This window comes from Ochlerotatus camptorhynchus, unplaced genomic scaffold (genome assembly GCF_037179485.1).
Source record: "Ochlerotatus camptorhynchus isolate MF236.1 unplaced genomic scaffold, CSIRO-AGI_Acam_v1.1 ptg000191l, whole genome shotgun sequence".
Lineage (NCBI taxonomy): Eukaryota > Metazoa > Arthropoda > Insecta > Diptera > Culicidae > Ochlerotatus > Ochlerotatus camptorhynchus.
The window spans coordinates 1,413,214-1,435,267 of record NW_027040681.1 but is presented as its reverse complement, the minus strand read 5'-3'; the positions used below and the strand labels follow the sequence as shown (position 1 = coordinate 1,435,267).

At 40.4% G+C, this 22,054-nt stretch overlaps 1 protein-coding gene across 1 annotated transcript; it reads left to right on the top strand.

Annotated features, from left to right (window-relative positions):
• The first annotated feature begins 913 nt into the window (after positions 1-913).
• Positions 914-1,209, top strand: LOC135702311 (histone H2B-like). The gene is made up of 2 exons (XM_065223341.1): positions 914-1,004; positions 1,049-1,209. The coding sequence occupies exons 1-2, from the start codon at positions 914-916 to the stop codon at positions 1,207-1,209; spliced, it is 252 nt and encodes an 83-aa protein (XP_065079413.1).
• Positions 1,210-22,054: the final 20,845 nt, after the last annotated feature.

The window sequence follows — 22,054 nt, the reverse complement described above, 5'->3', positions numbered from 1 at the left end:
TGGGACTAGCTTGTAACGGTCCTTAAGTTCTTCTTCGATCGACTTGGGGTTGAAGTTCGGTAAGCCCCTGATGACTACCTTGAAGGGCTTCTCACCGGGGATGTCATGTGTGAAGTATTCCGCCCTGGAATCCTTCAGGTACTTCACGGTTGCTTCGTACTCCGCTTTGGTACGCAGCATCACCTTGGTGCCGATCCTGCTCAGCTTGAATTGAGCTGCAACGCCCAGCGATGTGAGAGCGTGTTGAGTGGCACTTTCATAACCACCAGTGGAGGAAGCTTGACTTTTGCCGTACTCGGGCCGGCAGAATTTTCATGCTCGACGGTACCGCCGAATTCACCGATGTCGCTGACGTTCGTCATGGTGTCACGGCCACTCGCACCATCGGACTGGCCCTGATTCTTCTTCCTTTTCTTCGTCCGCTTCACTTCCGCTGGTAGGGCATTCCCAACATCGGTGGGAATAGTAGCGTACCTATTTGTGATAGGTACGCACGAGCTACCTTCACCACTATTCTCCACTTTCTCACGGAGCTTGCTCCGGGAGCGCTGCCTTCCCATCACACGATGCAACCGGCACTACGACACGAACAAACGCGCAACTCGAACAACTCGACTGAGCGAGCCAAAACCGGACTAAACTGCTTGACTACTACACTATTCGAGCCTCAGTTGGAACCATAAATGTACATCAACTGGACTGAATGAGTGAAGTGCAAACGATCTATGTTCGATGTCTGTTTATTTCACTCGTCGAGGGTATACTTATACCTGCGTCGAGTAGCATATTATTAATACAGGGAGGGAACAATACATACAGCAAAATACTGAAAAGGGGAGGAGTTTCGCTTCTTATGCTACGGGCACAAAACGAGACACCACCGTCGAAACGACTATCAGTTATCCTTTTCATCATGGCACCGAAAACTAGTGGAAAGGGCGCAAAGAAGTCTGGAAAGGCGCAGAAAGTCATCGCCAAGGGAGAGAAGAAGAAGAAGAGACAGCGCAGGAAGGAAAGCTATGCCATCTACATCTACAAGGTGTTGAAGCATCTTCGAACTCGTCCCGTCTGGCTCAATACAACAAACGCTCGACGATCACGTCCCGCGAAATCCAAACTGCGGTCCGTCTGCTGGTGCCGGGTGAGTTGGCCAAGCACGCTGTCTCTGAAGGAACCAAGGCCGTCATCAAGTACACCAGCTCAACGTAGATTCGTACCATCCAAACAATCAATCGGCCCTTTTCAGGGCCACAAATCGATTTCCAACGTGAAAGAGGTTTTGATGATTTTATTGAACTTTTAAATGTTCGAAAGCAGCGTTAGCAAAGTTCGCAATAAGAAATCAGTTGCTTTGCATTATCAAAATAATGTTGACAAAAAGAATAAGACCTTACGGTTTTGACGTCTGTGATTTCTATATGGGGGTACAGTTTGCGAAAACCGAAAATGGAACATAAAATAATTCAAGACCAACAATTGAAATGGCCTTAACTTCATTTTGTAAACAAACCTGTAAGGCCATTTGCTCGCGAACCGAAACCTTCATTTGCAAACCTAAACCACAATCGGGTAGAGGAGAATTTCTCCTACCTGTTCATTATGTTGGTTTGGCTTTGCGGACTTCCGTTCGCGAGAAAATGGCCTTACAAGGTTTGTTTACAAAATGGAGTTAACGTCATTTCAATTGTTGGTCTTGAATTGTGACACGCTTGACCAGATAAGCGAAAGTTCCTGGCCGGTAGCGATGAGACTTCTTCACTCCACCGGTGGCCATCAGTTTGAGAGGAGCCTTTCCTCCGGTGGACTTACAAGCGATCTGCTTGATGCGGCCATTATACGATGTGGATACGTTGGACGCAATCTGTTGAATACAAATTTTAATTACCCAGCACAATCATGGGCATTGGCTCCAAGCAATATTTCATCAGATTCCAGACAAATCTGTACGATAGTATTTAAATAGAACAGAAAATGTGAAAATATAAAAATGAGGTAAGGAAAATAATTAAAATATGGTTCAGATTAATACCTGGCTGAATTAAGATACACATTCCATTTATTATATAAAGGGTCGTCCATTAATTATGTCACACATTTAGGGGGGAGGGAAGGTTTTAAAAACTGTGACGAGCCATACAAAAAAAATTAAGGTACATACAAAAAATGTGACAAAGGGGGGAGGGGGGTTGGGGTTGAAAATGGGCCAAATTTGCGTGACATAATTAATGGACCATCCCTAAGACCACGTAGTCCTACGTCACCTTTCCGTACAACCCCATAGGGCTGTCCCTGGTAGTTTTATAGAACACCACGTAGTCCTACGTCACCATTGCGTACAACCCCATAGGGCTGTCCCTTGTAGTTGGAGGGTGGTGTACAAGGGAGTCTGAACCGTAAAAAATTTCGTAGTCCTACGTCAACAATGCGGTTGTGTCTTGTACACCACCCTCCAACTACAAGGGACAGCCCTATGGGGTTGTACGCAATGGTGACGTAGGACTACGTGGTCTTATATAATAAACGGTAATGTGTATCTTTATTCAGCCAGGTATTAATCTGAACCATGTTTTAATTATTTTCCTTACCTCATTTTTATATTTTCATTTTCTGTTCTAATTACTATCGAACAGATTTGTCTGGAATCTGATGAAATATTGCTTGGAGCCAATGCCCATGATTGTGCTGGGTACTCCCTTGTACACCACCCTAGAAAATTAATCTTTCTTGATAATGTTGTGGCCCTGAAAAGAGCCATTTTTCCAACGCGCTCGGCGTAGTAGCCCTTGCGGAGCAGACGGTGAATACGACCGACTGAGAACTGCAGCAGCTGGGCATTCCATGACGGCGGCCCAGTATACCGGAGCACTGGCACCAACGCACTCGGCGTAGTTGCCCTTTCGCCCCCAGGCTCTGCTGCCGCTGCTCTGCTGCCGTTGCTCTGCTTCTGCTGCTCTGGTACTGCTACTCTGCTGCTGGGTCGACGATCGGATAGACAATGATGGAACGGGCGACCTTGTTGGACGCTTATATAGTAGAACAGAAAATATCAGAGGTGTCAGATACTCGCATCTGATGTCTCGGTTGGAGAAAGTATAAGAATATAAAAAAAATCAATCGATTTTCACCATCTTTAGACAATGGTTTACCTTTAACCATTTTTCAATAGTTTACAGAATGAAATCAATAGTTTTAAAACATTCAGCAAATTGCTAGAAATATTTACAATCGATTGATGCCATTATCTCGTAAATCTATCAAGAGACGATTGAGATATTATCGTTCAAAATCTTTTAATTTTTCGTAACTCATCCAAAATGACTGTTTTCAATTTTGTACCCCCGTATGTTGCCGAAAGACGTTATCCAACGTCAAAAAAAAATACTCGATAATTTCTCTTTAAAAAAATTTATTAAAATGTCTGGCCTTCTAAACCTCAACTGATTATATGTTCTAATTTTTGTTTGTAAAGAAAATCTTGTTTTCCGCCATCTTCTTTGTAAATTCCGCCTTTCCACCAATATTGGGATGAAAGTCTGCCCCATTGCAATTTCTCCTGGAGATCCATTGTGTATACGACCCTGAATGGCAAGGTAGGTAAAGCACCTCTTACACGCCTCAACCATACAAAGTAGTAACTATCAATTGGCGTTTCAATGCATTAGGCCGAGTTTAGGATCCGTAGACCAAGTTTGGCGTCAAGAAGCAGTGTTAGACTTTTGACAATATTTCAACAATTGGTTTCTCTTTATCAAATCTTATGGTACGTACGGAAAGGTAAATAAATTTGAAAGCCATCAGTAATAATAATAAACTGCGCTAGATTAAGAAAGTTAATTCTTCAGAAAAAATTTAGTTGAAGTTTTCGGATTTACCCGGACATCAGTTATAAAAAAAAAAACACATGAAAAAACGTGCAGTGGTATGATAAGGAAATTACCTCGGAAATTCATAAAAAAATATAATCTTTAAAGTGTTTTCCACGAAAATTTTCAAGATGGAGAAAAATCGCAAGGAAAATCAAAGAAAACCATGCGTAAATAAATGTAATTTAATGGTTTATGTTTATGCTTGGCATATTTAGACCTTATTTTTTGAAAGTGTCAGGATTTCTGTGCCTTCTCTGAACCTTTAAGCCAGCCGAGGGGGCGACACATCTAAATCTCAATTCTAGCTGCTCAAAAAACCTCACACTAACGAATAAATATTCGAAAAATCTTCTTTAATTTTTCGCATGTGCTTGCATCGCACATCATCTTTTTGCAGGAAATCTTCAAAATCGTGATAAATCTTCTTTCTATCTACTCAGCGTACGCGCAGCTAACCACAGCAAAACACAATATTTCCTGCATCGTAGATAGAGTCGTCCCCCTAGGAACCAGCACCCGATTGAATTCCAAGTTCGTTTCCAACGTCCCCTCGTTCCCTTATAATAAGTCCGCGCAAATGCTTGCTTGTGATTTTTTATTTTCTTTTTCAAACCCGAAGACGAACCCGCAAGGTCGTTAAGTAAACAAATGCGAGAAACTCTATGTTTGGGTTGACTGTTTTATTTGCAATCGTCATAAAATTCGTGTTTTCGACCAATTTGCACTGGTTTCAGTTTTTTTTTTTTTTTGATTTTTGGAACCCGACAAACGACAATCAAGCTTCACTTTTCCCTTCGCTTTTTTTTCCTCTGACTGCCCGTTCAACAATAAATGGATCTTAAGCTTGAACCCCATTTGTGATGCGCAGCAGCGCTGAAATTTAGTTGGATTTCAAAGTAATCTTGCAGCCGAGTAGCAAACCTCGATAAAATCACTCCAATATGAGGTGGATTGCTCGACGAGAACAGCACTTTCCTCTCATGATAAGAGAAAATCCACTGGGAAAGGTTATGCTTGTAACGAACTTGAAACCAAAAGCTTGCGTTGGCCGTGATGTAACCATTTAACGTAGTTAAACGACTTACAACTGCTGCTAAAACGAAAGCTTCACAATGGCATGCGGTTAAAATTTTCACCATACACTCCATCTTCTGAGCAAACAACTCAGCCAGACGGTTTTTCCCCAACGTGTCCGGAGCTACTGTTTGCTCGAAAATCAAGCTCAGCTGAATTCAATGATGATCATTGAAAAAGTAAGTTGATGCCTAATGCATTTGCCGTTTTTTTTTTGTTTTCCCAGTAGGATTGTTTCCCTGTCGATTATCTGCACGGATGAGAGTAACTCAAAATTGGGTCCAATTCGACTCAAAATTGCCATGAGTGGGACACTTTGTGGATGAGTAACGTTTTCCTGAATTTTGCAAAAAAAAAAATCGCCTCAAATATAGGAAAATCAAAGAAAATTTTACTCAACTTATCTAGTTTAATTTTCAATGATTTTCCTGACATTCGAGAAAATCGTGGAAAACTTTACTCATCCAAAGAGTGTTAATTTTTGCAATTTTGAGTCGATGTTGACCCAAGCCGTGTGTTGGCTTATGGTGAGAATGATTAGGAAAACTTTGGTTTGGTCTGGAAATGTCGATTAGATCCGGGAATAAAGATTGATGAGCTAGTGCCGTTGGAGAACTGACGGAGGGGTGCTCATTGGGCTATGGTGATTGGAAATTTTGGAATGGTGTACTTGAGGAAGTTAGTTGCATAGTTAGTGTGTTTATAAGTAACTGTATAAATACCATGCGAGATGTTGATAGGGGAATCACCGGTGTCCACATAGTCTCCACTTCTGACTACTGAGGTGAACCTAGTGGGTTCAATCCCAGCTCTGCCGGGAATTCCCGTTAGTGTGTGTGTGTCATCCTTTATCCCTCACCCAGTCAGGGGCGTTACACGCTATTTCAAAAGTACCCAAATTTGGGTGGAATCCACCCAGATCGGTCAAAACTGAACCTACCCAAAAATTGGTTAACTGTGTTGGGAGTGACAAGTTGACAAATGAACAACATCGACATGAATCTGATCGACATTGTTCATTTGTCAACTTGTCACTCCCAACACAGTTTACCAATTTTTGGGTAGGTTCAGTTTTGACCGATCTGGGTGGATTCCACCCAAATTTAGGTAGTTTTGAAATAGCGTGTAGACAAGTAGAACTGCGAATAATTTGATCAAATCTCATGCTCCGTTATGGTGCCCTTTATGTTGAGAAAACTAGTACTTCAAAACGGGTAACTTTTTAGGCAAGACAGGGTGTCCTCAACAAGTTAAGGGAAAAGGATGCACTAGATATCCACAACAGGTACAGAAAAACATCACAAAGGCGCCCTTCTTCACCCTTACTACTAAGGGGGAAGAAGGTCAAGAAGAGCCATCGCCGCCAACTAAAGCTTGTACCGGGTAACTGGGACTCCCACGATATACCCGCGGCAATGGTCAGCAGACGATGCCCTGTGCGTATTTAGTATGTAATATGTTTTATTTGGATATACAAAATGTTTGAGCCACTTTTCAACAATCTTCAACTGGAACGTACTCACCAAATCATTACACCCGGTAGCGCATTCCCGATGCTGCCACGCATATTTTTCTCTAGTCATTTTTATACAATTCCTCCTTAAGCAATTCCAACCACACAATAACTAAATAGGGGAAATGGTTCTAATTTTGGCCTATGAATCGAAGATTGAGCATATCGCTAAAAATCTACCATTTATCAATTTTATCTAAACGAACGTGGCATTGGAACGGTACAAATGGATATGTTTGGTCGCTATTGAAAATTTAGTCAATTTCTGAATTTATGTATGGGCCCAAATTAGGGAAATTTGGGCCAACATTACATCCCTTTCCTCTATCACTTTTCTTTTTCAAGTCACTCTATGCACAAAAGCAATGCACATCGCAAAAACCTAATGATAGATCCACGCGGTCGAGTCACACCGGCAACAAAGTGATGCGAGAGCACACCAGGCACCTAAGCAACAGGGGGACAACATCAGCACAAACCAAGCGGCGCCGGTGGTGTATTGGTAAGCGTGATTGCCTCTCACCCCAGCAGGCCTGGGTTCAATCCCAGTCGGCGCCGCCGGGATGTTCTGAGGCATAACATCTCTGATCACGCCTTCCTTCGGCAGGCCGTTGGTAAAGCCGTTGGTCCCCTGTTCATGAGTTTATGAGTCGATAGGTAGGGTCCAGGTGTGGGAGCTGCCTTCCTGGCACGTCGGTAGCATTGGTGCTCAGCATGGAAAACAAGATCGACGGAAAACAAACTAAAGGAAAAAAAATCAGCACAAACCATTCCAAATCAAATTATTGCGCCCGGGACACAACACTATTCAAAACTGAAATTTAAAACTATCACTCATCTGTCAAAAAATCCCGTTAGTAGCTTCTAAATTGGCCCTTCCATGTGTTTCGTTCCTTCTACTAAATCTGAGGAAATTGTGAGGCGTTGTTTAGCTGATATTCTTTTCTTAAGATGATGCATACTGTAGTACCTTTGCCGTGCCTTCCAAAGGTATTCTTTAGGGTTTCACGTACTGGAATTGCTGTAGATATTCAACATTTCCGCGAACGAACGATAAATAATTTCTTGGAAATGGCATTTTAGTAATTCTTGTTAGGCCGGAACAAATTAATATTTTTTGAGTTGGGAGGAAATGTTACACTTATATCAACATGAAGTTTAAGTGCGGTAATTTATTAGCTAAAGAAAGTTCTGAAGAGGATAAATTGATAGTTCCGCTAGAGTACGGCAGTGTGAAAATAGAACAGAAGTTGAAATTAAGCAAAGGGCCATTAATGCTAATCAAACGCACACTCCTTTACCTAGCTCATAGATTGATGGGTGAGGGAATTTGAGGTTTTGTCCGTATGAAAACATTCGTTTAAGGGGGAAAATACAAGTAACACGTCAAAAACTCGACGATTTTCTGATTTTTTTTGTGAGCAAATGAAACAACGCAAACGTTTGGGGTTTTCCGCATTGAATTTCTTAAATCTTCCTCTACATTTGAGATTTTTTTCATTGGTGTGTGACCTCTGTGGCTCCTTGGGGTCACATCGGAAGGAGGTCACCTCCGGTGAGGATTGGTAATTGGCGGACGTTTAAGAGACCTGAAAAATGGACAAAACTTACTTTTATCAATTGGACCTGACTCAGAAAGATTTGTGTTCTATGTGAATCTCTAAAACCAAAAAAAAAAACGATTTAAAAATTTAGAAAAAAAAATATTTGAAAAAATAAGTTGATTTTACTGTTTTTTTTTTTCCACTTAAGGCAGACCTTAAAATTATTTATGGTTAATTTTTTCATGATATAAGTGGTTCACATAGAGTAAAAATCTATATCCTTTAAGATGCGCCAGGTTTCAAGTCATTTGGATTAGAACTTTTTGAGTTATATTTCCTGTCAATTTGAAAAACACCGTTTCGAGAAAAACGCGTTTAAGGTTTTGGGTTGTGTAAAAACATGATTTCTGGAGCTAACGGTTTATCGGCGATACCGGCGCCATAGATCACTCCTTCTTCGTGCTCGTAGCATTTAAAAAAAAATAAAGTAAAATATAAAAAATCGATAAAAAATTAAATTTGCTTCCCAAACCCCCCCCCCCCCCCCCCCTCACTTTAAACCGTGCATTTTTTCTAGATATTGATTTAAAATACAGTAGAAGTAACCTATGATTTCGGTTCTATGTACATATTTTGGATTTCCTACTTAGTAAAACTTGGTTAAACTCAGGACCTCATAAAAATGCGAAAACATATTCTATTAAAATTTGGTTCCTAAATTACAATCAGATATGAGTAAGACTTTCTTCAGGTGATTCATTGAAGCGTCCAAAAATGACCGTCATGATGTCTGATATTCCCTATCACTTCAAGATTTCTAGGACACAAATCTTGGACCGTTGTGACACCACTCATGAAATTGAAACTCCTTGTGTTCTGGACCAGACTTGGTAAAAACACCGCTCGGTGCGGCTCGGTGGCAACCTACTCATGTATGCACAGCACTGGGTTTCTTCGATAAAGCACCCGGTGTCGGTGCAACATGTTGGCACGCCACCGAATCAAAAGAGAAACCCAAACGCGGTGCTACGGGCTTCGGCTCGCCACCGTGCGGCACGGAGTCAACGGAGCTCATGATTTCGTATCGTTCGTTGTTGGTGATGCGCTATACTCGGTCCCATTTGCGTTTTTGTCAAAACTGAGTGTTTCAATGGAAGTGGTAGCAAGTAGCTCATAGTTTAATTATACTCGATGAACTCAAGAAATTTTTTCTGAAATAGTTTAGAAAAATGGGCAAGTAGGTTTTCCCTTTACATAAGAATCCATGGTGCGAAGCAAACTTAAAACGCGTGCTTAATTGCGTCCGTCATTTTTCTCGACAGGAACAGGGTCCGTTCGGATACGGATGTGTTGGCCATTTTCGAAATGTTGAAAATTATGAATAACCGGGTGAAGCAAAATGTCTAGATCAACCATAGAAAAGGGCCCATCAGCATTTGTAAACAAATCGTTCTAAAGCCCTTTCCTAACACAGCAAAGGCTGCCTACGCAAACCAACACCATCATCGGATAAGGGAAAGTTTCCCCTACATGATATGGCGTTGGTTTGCGTGGGTGGCCTTCGCTTAGTGAGGAAAGGTCTTTAGAACGGTTTGATTACAAATGCTGAAGGGCCCTTTTCTATTGTTAATACAGAACTTCTTTGGTGCTCTGGTGCTAATTTTACCACTCATCATTTTCGTCTACGATTATGTTTGGTAGGGGAAATGACGGCTTCGGCATGATAGACTATTTTCGGCAACACAAATTGAAACACTACTTTCACTGGATTTTTTTATGAAAAGACTTTGCTGAATGCATGCAAACGATTCTTTATGCTTTCAGCTTCAATTTGACTATATTTTTACCACTGAGAAAAAGCAATCTAGCAAGGTTTTCTTGAAATGCAACACACGCACTACAAATTGTAGCTGATTTCGAGTTGCCGATAATAGAACAGCAGATTTACATGCAGTTCAAATGGAACGATTGCCGAAGAAAAACTGGTTGCCGACAATACTCGCTCTCACTAGAGAAGATTGGAGCTTTGTAAAAGCGTTTCAAAACAGTTTTTGACAATTCTTTCGACTGAAATTGTTAGAGCAGCTGGCAGCAAAAGATTGTAAACAAACCAATACTGCATATGTATGCGTTCCTTAGAGAAAAAGGCTATAGAAAGAAGGTCGCTGCTTAGGTTGCCGAGAATACGTAAATTCCCCTACATGTTGTGCCGCGCTGCGTAAACTAAAGAAAGTTTTCTAAATAAGAGGCTGTTCATAAACTACGTAGGGGGGTTTGGTAATTATCCACGGCCCACACAAATTTTAAAAATTTTGTATGGACAATTGTTTACGCAGGGGGAGGGGGGTCAAGAATCCCAAAAAACTGTCTACGTAGTTAATGAACAGCCCCTCACGTTATAGTGAAGCAAATTGTATTCGCCAGTGAAAATAAGAACAAAACAATTAACTTGTAATTGACCTTTGCGGAAAAAAAAACTATGGTTTTAAGGCATTAATGCTACATGGTGAAAATCGCTGTTGCATTAATTCGCATTGACGACATTGGCTCTTCACAGTGTGATAGTTCCTTAGGTGCTGTTCATAAACTACGTAGACAGGTTGGGGGGGGGGGGGTTGGCAATTGTCCACGGTCCATACACATTTTAAAATTTCAGGGGGGGGGGGGGGTCAAGAATCCCAAAAAACTGTATACGTAGTTAATGAACAGCCCCTTTGAGATTTTTCATTTGAGCGACAGAGTACGGAACAGCCCGCCATGCTTCACGCACAGAATGACAGTTGTTTGTGGGGTTTTCCCATAGGAGTAAAGAGGTACAGTATCGCCGGAAAGGTCAATCAGAAAAGAAACGACAAAAAAATTAGCTACAGGTAGACTGCGATAATGGAAACAAAGAAGAAGAAGCACGGTATTCTGTCTGGCACCGGACCCTGGCACGGAGCCGCACGGAGCGCACCGAATAACCATAGCACGGCACCAAGCCGAATAAAACGGCTCCGCGTTCAGGTTTCTTGTTCGTATCAGTGGCGAGCCGACAAGAGGTACCGAAACCGAGTGCGTGTTAGCTTTGAACGGGGAGCAATATTATTGCACGGCTCGCAGTGCCGGTGGGTGTTTTTCCAAGTCTGTTCTGGACTGCAACAAACGCGAAGTTCCAGTTTCTTTGTTATAAGTTTTGTGAGAGCTGATATCTGTACTCTTGAAATTTTTCTATGGTAATGAGATTGATCCTCAGCGATTCAACTTCAAAACGCTATAAATAAATGCACACACAAAAACAGAATGCACAATTTTGCATCAATGTTATGCAACATTTCATAGTTTTTATTCTTGATTTGTTTTCCGACGATCTTGTTTTCCGTGCTGAGCACCAATAATGCTACCGACGCCAGGGAGGCAGCTCCCACACCTGAACCGTATATATCGACCCATCAACTCATGAACCGGGGACCAACGGCTTTACTTCCCTTCCCTAGAGATGAACTAGCCTAAGGCTAAAAATCTCTTTAATAAAGCCTTAAAAAAAAAACTTCCTTTCCGAAGGAAGGCGTGGATCAGAGATGTTATGCCTCAGAACATCCCGGTGGCGCCGACTGGGATTGAACCCAGGCCTGCTGGGGTGAGAGGAAATCACGCTTACCACTACACCATCGGCGCCGCTATCATTTCATAGTTGATCGAAAAAAATTTCACTTAGATTTGACACTTCGAAAATAAATTAAAATGTTCTAAAATGTCAAATGGATTCCTTGTCTGTCAGAAATAAGTCTGCTGGAATAGCAGGTTTATTTGAAAATTTTCCATCCGTCAAATTTAAGTAAAAATTCACCTAATGGAACACAGCCTTAATAACTTGAGCACAGAATCGTTTCTTGTTGTGTCTGTTGTATTAGATACTAGATAAAAACTACTTTTATCGATATGTGTGCTAAAAATACATAGGCCGAGTGGATTCAAGGAGAAAGTCGACGAAGCTTGAATTGTTTCGCTTAGCTGTAAACAGAAAATCGATTAAGAGAATCGAACATTACAAGCAGGCCCTTTTGAACGCTCACTGTCCAATTTCAGAACCAAGCACTGAAAAAACTCGACGGTACCTCTATTTATGCTTATAGATAAGCATTGCAAGTCTCTCATACTTGAAGTATTATGCAAAAAAAAAACTGGGGTTGTATAAACCATTCTAAAGCATAATTTTCCAAGTAGGAGGCACTTTCATAGCTAATCTAAAAGCATAAATAGAGGTACCGTCTGATAATGTCAGTGCTTGGTACAGAAAACTGTAATTTGTGTAAGAAAATCCATTTTATCACCACAGAAACACCCCGTTCCCGTTTTCTTATGCAAAATAATGAATGTGCGTTCACAAAACGCACGAAATCTTAAAAAAAAACCATATCAATGTTTTAATTCAATCAATAGATTAAAGATGTACCGAGAATTAAATGGAGGGATTTCAAGCTAAAATGTTCTGATCGCGAAATATTGACTATCAATACCTAAATTTCGCATAAATGTCCAACTCATTTTGTGTGGTGTGTGCTGCTGTCTTTCAGCGTTGCCCAATGATTAGGGTAACTTTCATAAATAACGTAGTAGTTGAGGGAGGAGAGGGGTTTCAGAAGTTGGGACGGCCATGTATTAGGTGTATTGCAAAACACGCTCCTAGGGGGAATGGGTGTTAATTTTACTTCCAAGTCTGTGACGCAATGGGTGAGTTTGATTTAACTCGTGGTTAAAAGTGACAGATGAGTTATCGAATAACCCTGCTATACGAGCGTGGTTTTTTCGGACCGACTAGAAGTTAAATTTTGGTAACCGTGGCTGAGTTCTGTTTGAAAACTGATCAATTTCCGGCATTTTCGAACATTGAAAATAACTTACGAAATGTCACGTTTAACCACGAGTTAAATTTAACTCGGCAATTGATACACAGCCCAAGAAGTATTTCTCGATTACTTTTTCGAAGGAACGTATAAGCTTTTGTAAACAATGCATTTGATCGTCGATTTGGCGTAACTGGCAGCTCGCCCACGCATGCTAGTACTACCATCAGATAGGAAAAAATTTCCCAACCTGTTAGCGGTGTTAGTATGGGCGAGCTATTAGTTATGCCAAACCGACGATAAAAATGCGTTGTTTACAAAAGCTGATATGTCCTTCCGAAAAGTAATCGAGATTTGTAGTTATCATTCAGGCAAGGAGCGCTTGCGCCATCGAGGCGACGCCGCTACCAGCAGTCAATGATCTCAACGGGAACGACACGCAAAATTCGAGGTGCAAAACTCGAACTCTGCGCGCTTGACAGGAACCGCTTTCCTACTGCTTCTGCTGTTGCTACTTTTGCTGCTGCTACCTGCTTACCCGCCGTCCGAAGCGATAGTGAGTTAAGGCATTGCCGGCGCCGGTGGTGTAGAGGAAAGCGTGACTGCTTTCTAACACCCCGATGGGTCTGGGTTCAATCCCAGCCGAGGTCGGTGGGATTTTTCTGAGGCATAAAAATCTCTGGTCACGTCTTCCTTCGGAAGGGAAGTAAAGCCATTGGTCCCGGCCCATGTGTGTTTGAATGGGTGCGATATCCTACGCAGGTGTGGAAGCTGCCTTCCTGCACATTCGTTTGCCGTCAAAAATCGATGTCCGTCGGTCGGCACATTAGCAGCGCTGTTTTATAACTTTTCTGATTTAAGCAGCACGATGTGTAACCAAATTGTACTTGATTATGAGGACTGGGTTTGGGGAGAACGTTTATTTTATGAAAACAGTGATAAAATTATCACTTTTTATTTGTCCATTTTTAAAACAGTTTTTATGAAAAATTAAAAAAAAAGTTTATTGCAACATTTTACGAAAGGCATTTCCTATCGATTGGTGTATTCGGATTTTAATTTCATCTATAAATGACAAAGCTTATAGCGTCCAAAAAATTACACCTTTTCGTGACGGTCGTAAATTAAGATCTTCAATTTACCCCCAGTACCTTCCCGTAAGACGTAGTCTACGTCAGAATAAGCACCACCCTTGTTCTTACCGATACCGTGGAGGAGACCTTGGTTTGGACACTATCGAAAATCGTTCGTTGAAGGGAAAACTCTCGTCGAATGTAAAAAGGGGTTTATTTATTGTATCACACGCACGTTAAAAAACCAACTAACTGTAACAAGTTGGTTACAATCCGTAGATGTTCGTTTGTATGAGTTGTTGTTGCTTGGAAAATTCACGTATTTTAATATCAAAGACAGAAGACAACACACAGCCGCGAGAGGGTTAGTACCGCTGCAAAAACACTCGAACGATACTAAAGGGAGAAAAATCGTAGTCTTAAGCTAACAATGGAGAATGATCGGCAAAAGGCATGCGAGTGGCCATCTTCTAAAAGAAAAACTTTCTAATTGGCAGAAGTAATCAGGCGTCCGTGTATTTAGACTTGTATCGTAAAGTGCAGTGCCATTTAGTGTACCCCCCCCCCCCTTGTGGGGTTTCTGGGATGTTGGACTGCCTCCGTTCAGGTAATTTACTTTTTATTATCCTGACGGAAATTTCCCTGAATTATGACAATTCTCAGGACCTCGTACCGTAAACAAAACGGTTTTACACGGCTCGGCTCGGAAGTCAAAATGGCTTCCGAGCCTAATAGTAAATGATCCTCGATCGTCCTTCAGGGACGATTCCCTCAGGCCGGTGGCCTTAATTGCCAAGGAGGGTCCCGTCTCGGCTCGACCAAGGTGGCCATGCCACGGTCAGCCGATTTTGTCAACGACGGAAGACGCCTGCCAGCCAAACGAGCCAGCAACGCCTGCTGAGCCGTATGTGGCTGATGAACGCCACCAGATCCGTCATTCTCCCAAAGCTGCAACAACACTGTCTGCAGCCCGCGCCGCAAGTTTCCGGCCACACGGTAGTGCAGGAGCAGCCGTGTGGGCCAACGCCAGCGTCGCGACGCCGTAGGAGATCCCGCTGCAGCAGTGAGTACAGTGCAAATTTAAAACCCTCGCATACACGCCACATATATGTGAAAACCCACACCCACACGCCACAGAATAGGGCAAATAAATGTGTTATAAAATGTGAATATTCCTATGTTTCATACTTTGTCCGCGGAGCCCCTCCGAATACCCAGTAAAATGCCGGCCCTGCGACACAGTTCAGGGGTCTCATGCTACTGAGCTAGTTACCCGGGAGTGTCGGGTGTATGTCATAGTCACATAACTTTGCCCTGGTATATGAAAACGTACCTAGGACCAGTGGTGAAAAAAAAATCGAAAAATACCGATCACGTACGATCAGTCCTATCCTCATCTAGCTTGCGCCCAAGGTAGTGATAAGGAAAACTGATAGCGATCGCTGTGGGACAGAACGGGAATACTACTGTTTCATTGCTGTGGAACATGTCTGGGTTGCCAGTATTGCTGGTTTCTACCAATCCTCAACATGCCGCCACCTTGAAATCAATGGAATTTCAAGCTAACTGCTTCTACCTACTGCGACCGACACTGTTCTATTTGCCTATCTGAAATGCCAAAAACCTACCCAAGTAACCAAAAGTTCTGATAAAAGGCTATTTGTGGCTAAAGCAGCTTGGTTGAAGGTGCTCTATAGAATTCTAAGCAGCCTCATTTTTAAGTCGTTATGGGAACTTTAATGCTCCGGTACCATAATTGAAGAGCATTCTAAGCAGCTTTTGGCGGAATTTCAACGGAACTTTTAAAAAATAAGTGTTTTTTTTAAGGTTTTTGTTCTCTACCAAATGTTTGTACTTAGTTCACACTTTTTATGAAAGCTAGCTCTTAAAGTCAGATCTTTATGAAAGTTATACGATATGAGGAAACCTTTACTCAACCTCTATACAAGCAAATCTGGCGAACTTAGTTAGCTACTTATGGCTGTTGGAACGGTCGGGAGAAGCTCTTATTGCATATCCATTAACGCTTCTATACAGCTGTTATCCTGCTGTTTAGTTGTGTGTGAACTTGAAAGGCGCTTATTCAACCTTTTCCCGGTTATCCAATAATCACTACACAGCTTTCTCTTGAAGCCGGGTTAAATACTGTTTACGCTTTTTTATGAAGGAATTTATTGAGTTTATTTTGCTGTGAATCAAATTAATCGAAATTAGTTACAAATCATCACCAAATTATTTACCCTGCACCGGAGAACCTGGAATCAAACTCGAGACGACCTCATTGGCAAACCTTGACACTACCAACTGGTGCTACGCCAACACTTTGAACTTATGTAAACAAATCAACATTCCCTTCTACAACAAAATCGCTGAGTAGAGGCTTTCTAATAGTACACATGAATCACTTTTCTCGACTAGTTATAAAAGAGCAGAGTAAAAGCTGTAAAACTGCACACGTCTAAAAATAAACCTAGTTTACTGTGAAAATGCTTCCGAAGTAGCTCTAACACAGTTTATAAGCTGAGTATAGGTTGTTTAGTTGTTGAAAAAGCTCTTTTGATGTTTATGTTATTCAGCAAGAGTGGTTAGTTGTGTAGAAGCCATCAAATGAGTAATATATTCACTTTTTTTAGCTTTGTTTTGCAGCTACAAGTTGAAAGTAGGGTAGTGTGTGTATAGAAGTGACATTAGCGTTTATTGGCTGATGTTATTCAGTGTGACTGACAAATTGAATAATGGTTGTGAGAAAGTTGAGTAAACGCTCTCGAAAACTATTTTGCAAGCTTTTGCTTGTAGCTGTATCTGCAGCTTCTTTTCAGCTACTTTACAGCACAACGCTGGAAAAGTTGGCTTACAAAGCTGAAAATGTTAGTTGGGTTATCAACTCAAAGCTGCAAAACAAAGCTAATAAAGTGAATATATTACTCATTTGATGGCTTCTACACAACCAACAACTCTTGCTGAATAACAAAAACATCAAAAGTGTTTTTCCAACAACTAAACAACCTGTACTCAGCTAATCAACTGTGCTAGCGTTACTTTGGACACATTTTTACAGTCAGCTAGGTTTATTTTTAGACGTGTGCAGTTTTACAGCTTTTACTCTGCTCCTTTACAAAGGTGAAGTAACTAGTCGAGAAAAGTGAGTCATGTGCACTATTATAAAGCCTCTACTCAGCGATTTTGTTGTAGAAGGGCATGTTGTTTTTTTTTTAATCAGTTCAAAGTGTTGGCGTAGCACAGTTGTTAGTGTCAAGGATTGCCAATGCGGTCATCTCGAGTTCGATTCCAGATTTCCGGTGCAGGTTTAATAATTTGGTGGTGTTTTGTAACTAATTTGGATTAATTTGATTTACAGCAAAATATAAACTCAATAAATTCCGTCATTAAAAAATACCGTAGACAATATTTAAACCGGCTTCAAGACAAAGCTGTGAAGTGATTATTGGATAACCGAAAAAAGGTTGAATAAGCGCCTTTCAATTCCACACACAACTAAAAAGCAGGTAAACAGCTGTATATAAGCGTTAATGGATATGCTATAATAGCTTGTCCCAACCACTCCAACAGCCATAAGTAGCTGACTAAGTTTGTCAGATTTGCTTGCATAGAGGTTGAATAAAGGTTTCTTCATATCGTATAACATTTGAATACCTTGATGTCAGTATAACAATTGAAATTCTAAAACTAAAAACTAAAACTAAATCTTATCTGGGTATAAAGGGAATTAATCGTTGCAATTGAGGATTGCAACGATTTTTGCCTAAAATTATTAATTATGTTGTTGGACATTTGTTCTAAAGTCTCAACATTCGAAATTTTATGTACTTCAGTAGTACTGCAACTTCAGCAACTTCAAAAAACTTTGTTCTGAATCCTTTGAAGTGTATTTTTCCTGGTAGTGCAACAACTAGACCATATTGGCACAGCGTAAAGCATGGCCAGTCTAAAAACTTGTTTTACTATAAGGCAAATTTTGGATTTCCTGTTTATAACAGTATACAAATATTTTATATATTTGTTACATTTGGCTTGAATGCCCTCAATGTGATCTTTAAAAGTTAATTTTGATCAAGTACTAATCCAAGATATTTCACTTGGTTTGACCAGGAAATTGGACCTCCGTTCAAAGTGACTATGTTACTACTACTAGGTCTCAAAAAGGAACCTCTCGACATATTTGGAAATATTATAAGTTGAGTTTTGGAAACGTTGGGAGAAATCTTCCATTTTGTAAATAAGAAGAGAAAATATCTAAACTTTTCTGCAGTCTGCTGCAAATAACACGAAGACTTCTTCCTTTAGCGAACAAAGATTTGTGGCAACCCTGAGGCAAATCAGGGAGGTCCGAAGTGAAAATGTTATACAATATAGTCCCAAGAATGCTACCCTGAGGAACTTCTGCTCTAACAGGTAGTCGATTAGATTTGGAATTTTGATAGTTTACCTGCAGAGTTATGACAGTTAAATAATTTTGAACTAATTTCATAATATAAAGTGGAAAATCAAACTTTTTCAATTAAGCAATCAAACCTTCATGCCAAACACTGTCGAATGCTTTTTCTATGTCTAGAAGAGCAACTCCAGTTGAGTGGCCTTCAGATTTGTTTGAACGAATTAAATTGGTAACTCTTAAGAGTTGATGAGTAGTTGAATGCCCATGGCGAAATCCAAAGTGCTCATCTGCAAAAATTGAGTTCGTATTGATGTGAAGCATCATTCTATTCAAAATGATCTTTTCAAAAAGTTTACTTATTGTAGAAAGTAAACTTATTGGACGGTAGCTAGAAGCTTCAGCTGGATTTTTAACTGGCTTCAAAATTTGAACAACTTTTGCATTTTTCCATTTATCAGGAAAGTATGCCTAATGGAAACATCTGTTAAATAATTTTGCTAAGAAAGACAACGTACTCTCTGGGAGTTTTTTGATGAGAATATATAAAATTCCATCATCACCTGGAGCTTTTATATTATGAAACTTTTCAGTTATAGACCTTACTTCGTCCAAATCAGTCCCCCAGGAATCATCAAAAATACTTTCCCGAGAGGAAATATTCAGATAATCCCGAGCAACCTGATTCTCAATAGGACTAGTAAGACCCAAACTGAAATTATGGGAACTCTCGAATTGCTTAGCAAGTTTCTGAGCTTTTTCCAAATTTGTGATCAAAATTTTACCACCTTCTTTGAGCGCTGGAATAGACTTTTGAGGTTTTTTAAAAAAAATTGTGAGTTTCCAAAAGGGTTTGGAACTCGGGTTTAATTTAGAAACATTATTTTCAAAAGTTTTGTTCCTCAGGGCAGAGAATCGCTTTTTAATTTGTTTTTGCATATCCCGCCAGATAACTTTCATGTCAGGATCGCGTGTTCTTTGATATTGTCTCCTACGGATATTTTTAAGACGGATCAAGAGCTGAAGATCATCGTCTATTATAATTTAATCGAATTTAACCTCGCATTTTGGTACTGAGGCAGCTCTTGCTTCAACTATAGAAGTAGTCAGAGATTCAAGAGCATAATTAATTTTATCTTTGGTTTGCAAAGGAATGTTTGGAACGAAGTTATATTCCATAAATGTTCGATATTGCTCCCAATCAGCTCTATGGTAATTGAAAGTAGAGCTGTTGGGATTACAAATTATTTCTTGGGATATTTAAAAAGTTACTGGAAGGTGATCAGAACCGAAGTCAGCATGGGTAACCAGTTGGCTAGAAAGTTGACATGAATCAGTTAAGACCAAATCAATAGTTGAGGGATTTCTTGCAGAAGAAAAGCATGTTGGGCTGTTTGGATATTGAATAGTGTAATAACCTGCAGAACAATCATCAAACAGAATAATACCATTGGAATTGCTTTGAGCATTATTCCATTAGCGGTGTTTTGCATTAAAATCACCAATAATGAAGAATTTAGACCTATAACGGGTAAGTTTCTGAAGGTCACCCTTGAGAAAATTCTTTTGCTGGTCTACGCATTGGAATGGCAAATAGGCAGCTATAAACTTTAGTTAAATTTTGTTTCAACGGAAACTCCCAAAGTTTCAAAAACTTTGGTTTCAAATGAAGATGGAATTTAATGTTTCATTCGTCTATGAACAATGATGGCAACGGCACCACAGGGTCCATCAAGACGATCATTTCTACAAATGAAATAATTTGAGTCCTTCTTAACCTTCTGGTCAGGTTTAAGGAATAATTCAGTTACAACGAAAAACTGCACGTTATGTTCAAAAAGTTAAATAGCTCGTCTTCATTGATCACTTTAAGAGATCGAGCATTCCAATTTTAAATATTTAATGCTTTAAGATCCATAACTGAATTTCAAAGTCATGACAATTTATTTGCAAATTTTACTCCAGTTTGAATAGCATCAAACATGGAGTTAGATTTAAGCATATCAGAAATCATATCAATTAATGATTTTTGTAAAAATTCCATTTTAGGGGCAGTAATGCTTCCTAAGCAAAATTGTCAAAATTTCCGTTGGAACTACGTTGGTTAGTATTTTGATTTCTACCCGGTGCAATAGCAGCATAGGTAGCTCCATTAACTCGCTGAACATTGTTAGCAGCGAGGGGTGTAGGTATAGATGACAAATTTGAAGCAGGGGTGATATTTGTACCTACGGGTACGAATGTAGAATTTGTTCCTCGCTGACCGTTGTTAAAAGCAGAGGAATTTGTACATGGCCGCAACGTGGAGCGTTTCCTACCTGTCGCTTAAAACGAAATTGTAGGATCGCTTTGCGTGTCTTACATTTCCAAAAATTTTATTTGTGGTTTTCACCACAATTTGAACATTTAAATTTCTTAGGATCTTCCTTCACAGGACAGTCGTCCTTTGCGTGAGAGGAATCACCCCAATTCATGCATTTAGCTGGCCTGTAGTAATTTTTAGTTCCGTGACCCCATGCCTGGCACTTACGGCACTGAGTGAGGTTTTGGAAATTTCCTCCAGTCTTCCTGAAGTGTTCCCACTTCACTCGGACATGGAGCATAAGGCTATCTTTTTCTAAGGCCTTAAGGTTGTTTAGTTCACTGGACTTGAAGTGAACTAAATAAAAATCATTAGAAATCCCGTTGCGCGAATCGCCAGGACGGGATTTCATTTTCATTTTGATCACTTGGAGTGGCACAACTCCAAGTAATTTTGCCAGTTCATCTGTGATCTGATCCAGGAATTCACCACTGGGCAGTCCTTTCATGACAACCTTGAACACACGTTCAGTTTTGGTGCCTTAAGTAAAAAAATTGTGCTGCTTCTCAGTAAGATACTTGAGAAGACATTTAAATCCGTCCAAGGTTTCAGCCAATACACGGCATGCACCCCGACGTCCAATTTGTAGTGAAAACTTAACTTTCACGAAATTCAAAAGTTCCATGCGAACAGCATGGAAATCTGAAGTGGTTATCACAATAGGGGGAATCGTTTCCTTTTTGGCATTAAGCCGGGAAAGTTTACTAGAATTTTTCTTGGATGATGGATCATTCTCATCAGCCGTCAGCAAATCAAATTGATTACTCAAATTAATTTCATCAGAAGGGGGGTCAAGAGTTTTCCCTTTCTTTTGCGTTTAGGTGCCATGGCGGCAGTAAATTTTTATCCAAATCGACTTCCAAGCAGATTTCTATAAGAATCTGAAGGATCGAAGAGGAATTTTCCAAATCGATATCCAAGAAGGATTACCTTGGGTAGGGTCCAAACAAGGATCGGAGAGGCATAAGAGTTGAACAAGGTAGAAATTTTACAGGTTGAGCACTGAAAAGTGCTGTTTAAATTTGTTGTAGCTTTAGGTAGTAGTAACACTTCCTTCAGCAAAAAGCAAATAGATCCGCACGGCAAGAGAGCACGATGCGGACTTGCTATAACGTCATAGGTTAGGTGTTCTTATGGGCTGTAAAATAGTTTTCTATCACTTAGCTTGCTATATACTAGAAATAGCCTCCGTGTGGCGGCACCTTAAGTGTAGTGCATTTGCAATGAAATACACAAGCACACTTACCTACACATAAAATGGTTAAATCACTCACCACAACCGTCACATCGCAACCACCGCACGCTCCCATCTCTGCTTACCCAATACACATAATCGGAGACGCTATTTTCAACTTCTACTACAGAGGGACAAGTTAAACTAACAAACAAATATACAATACCAC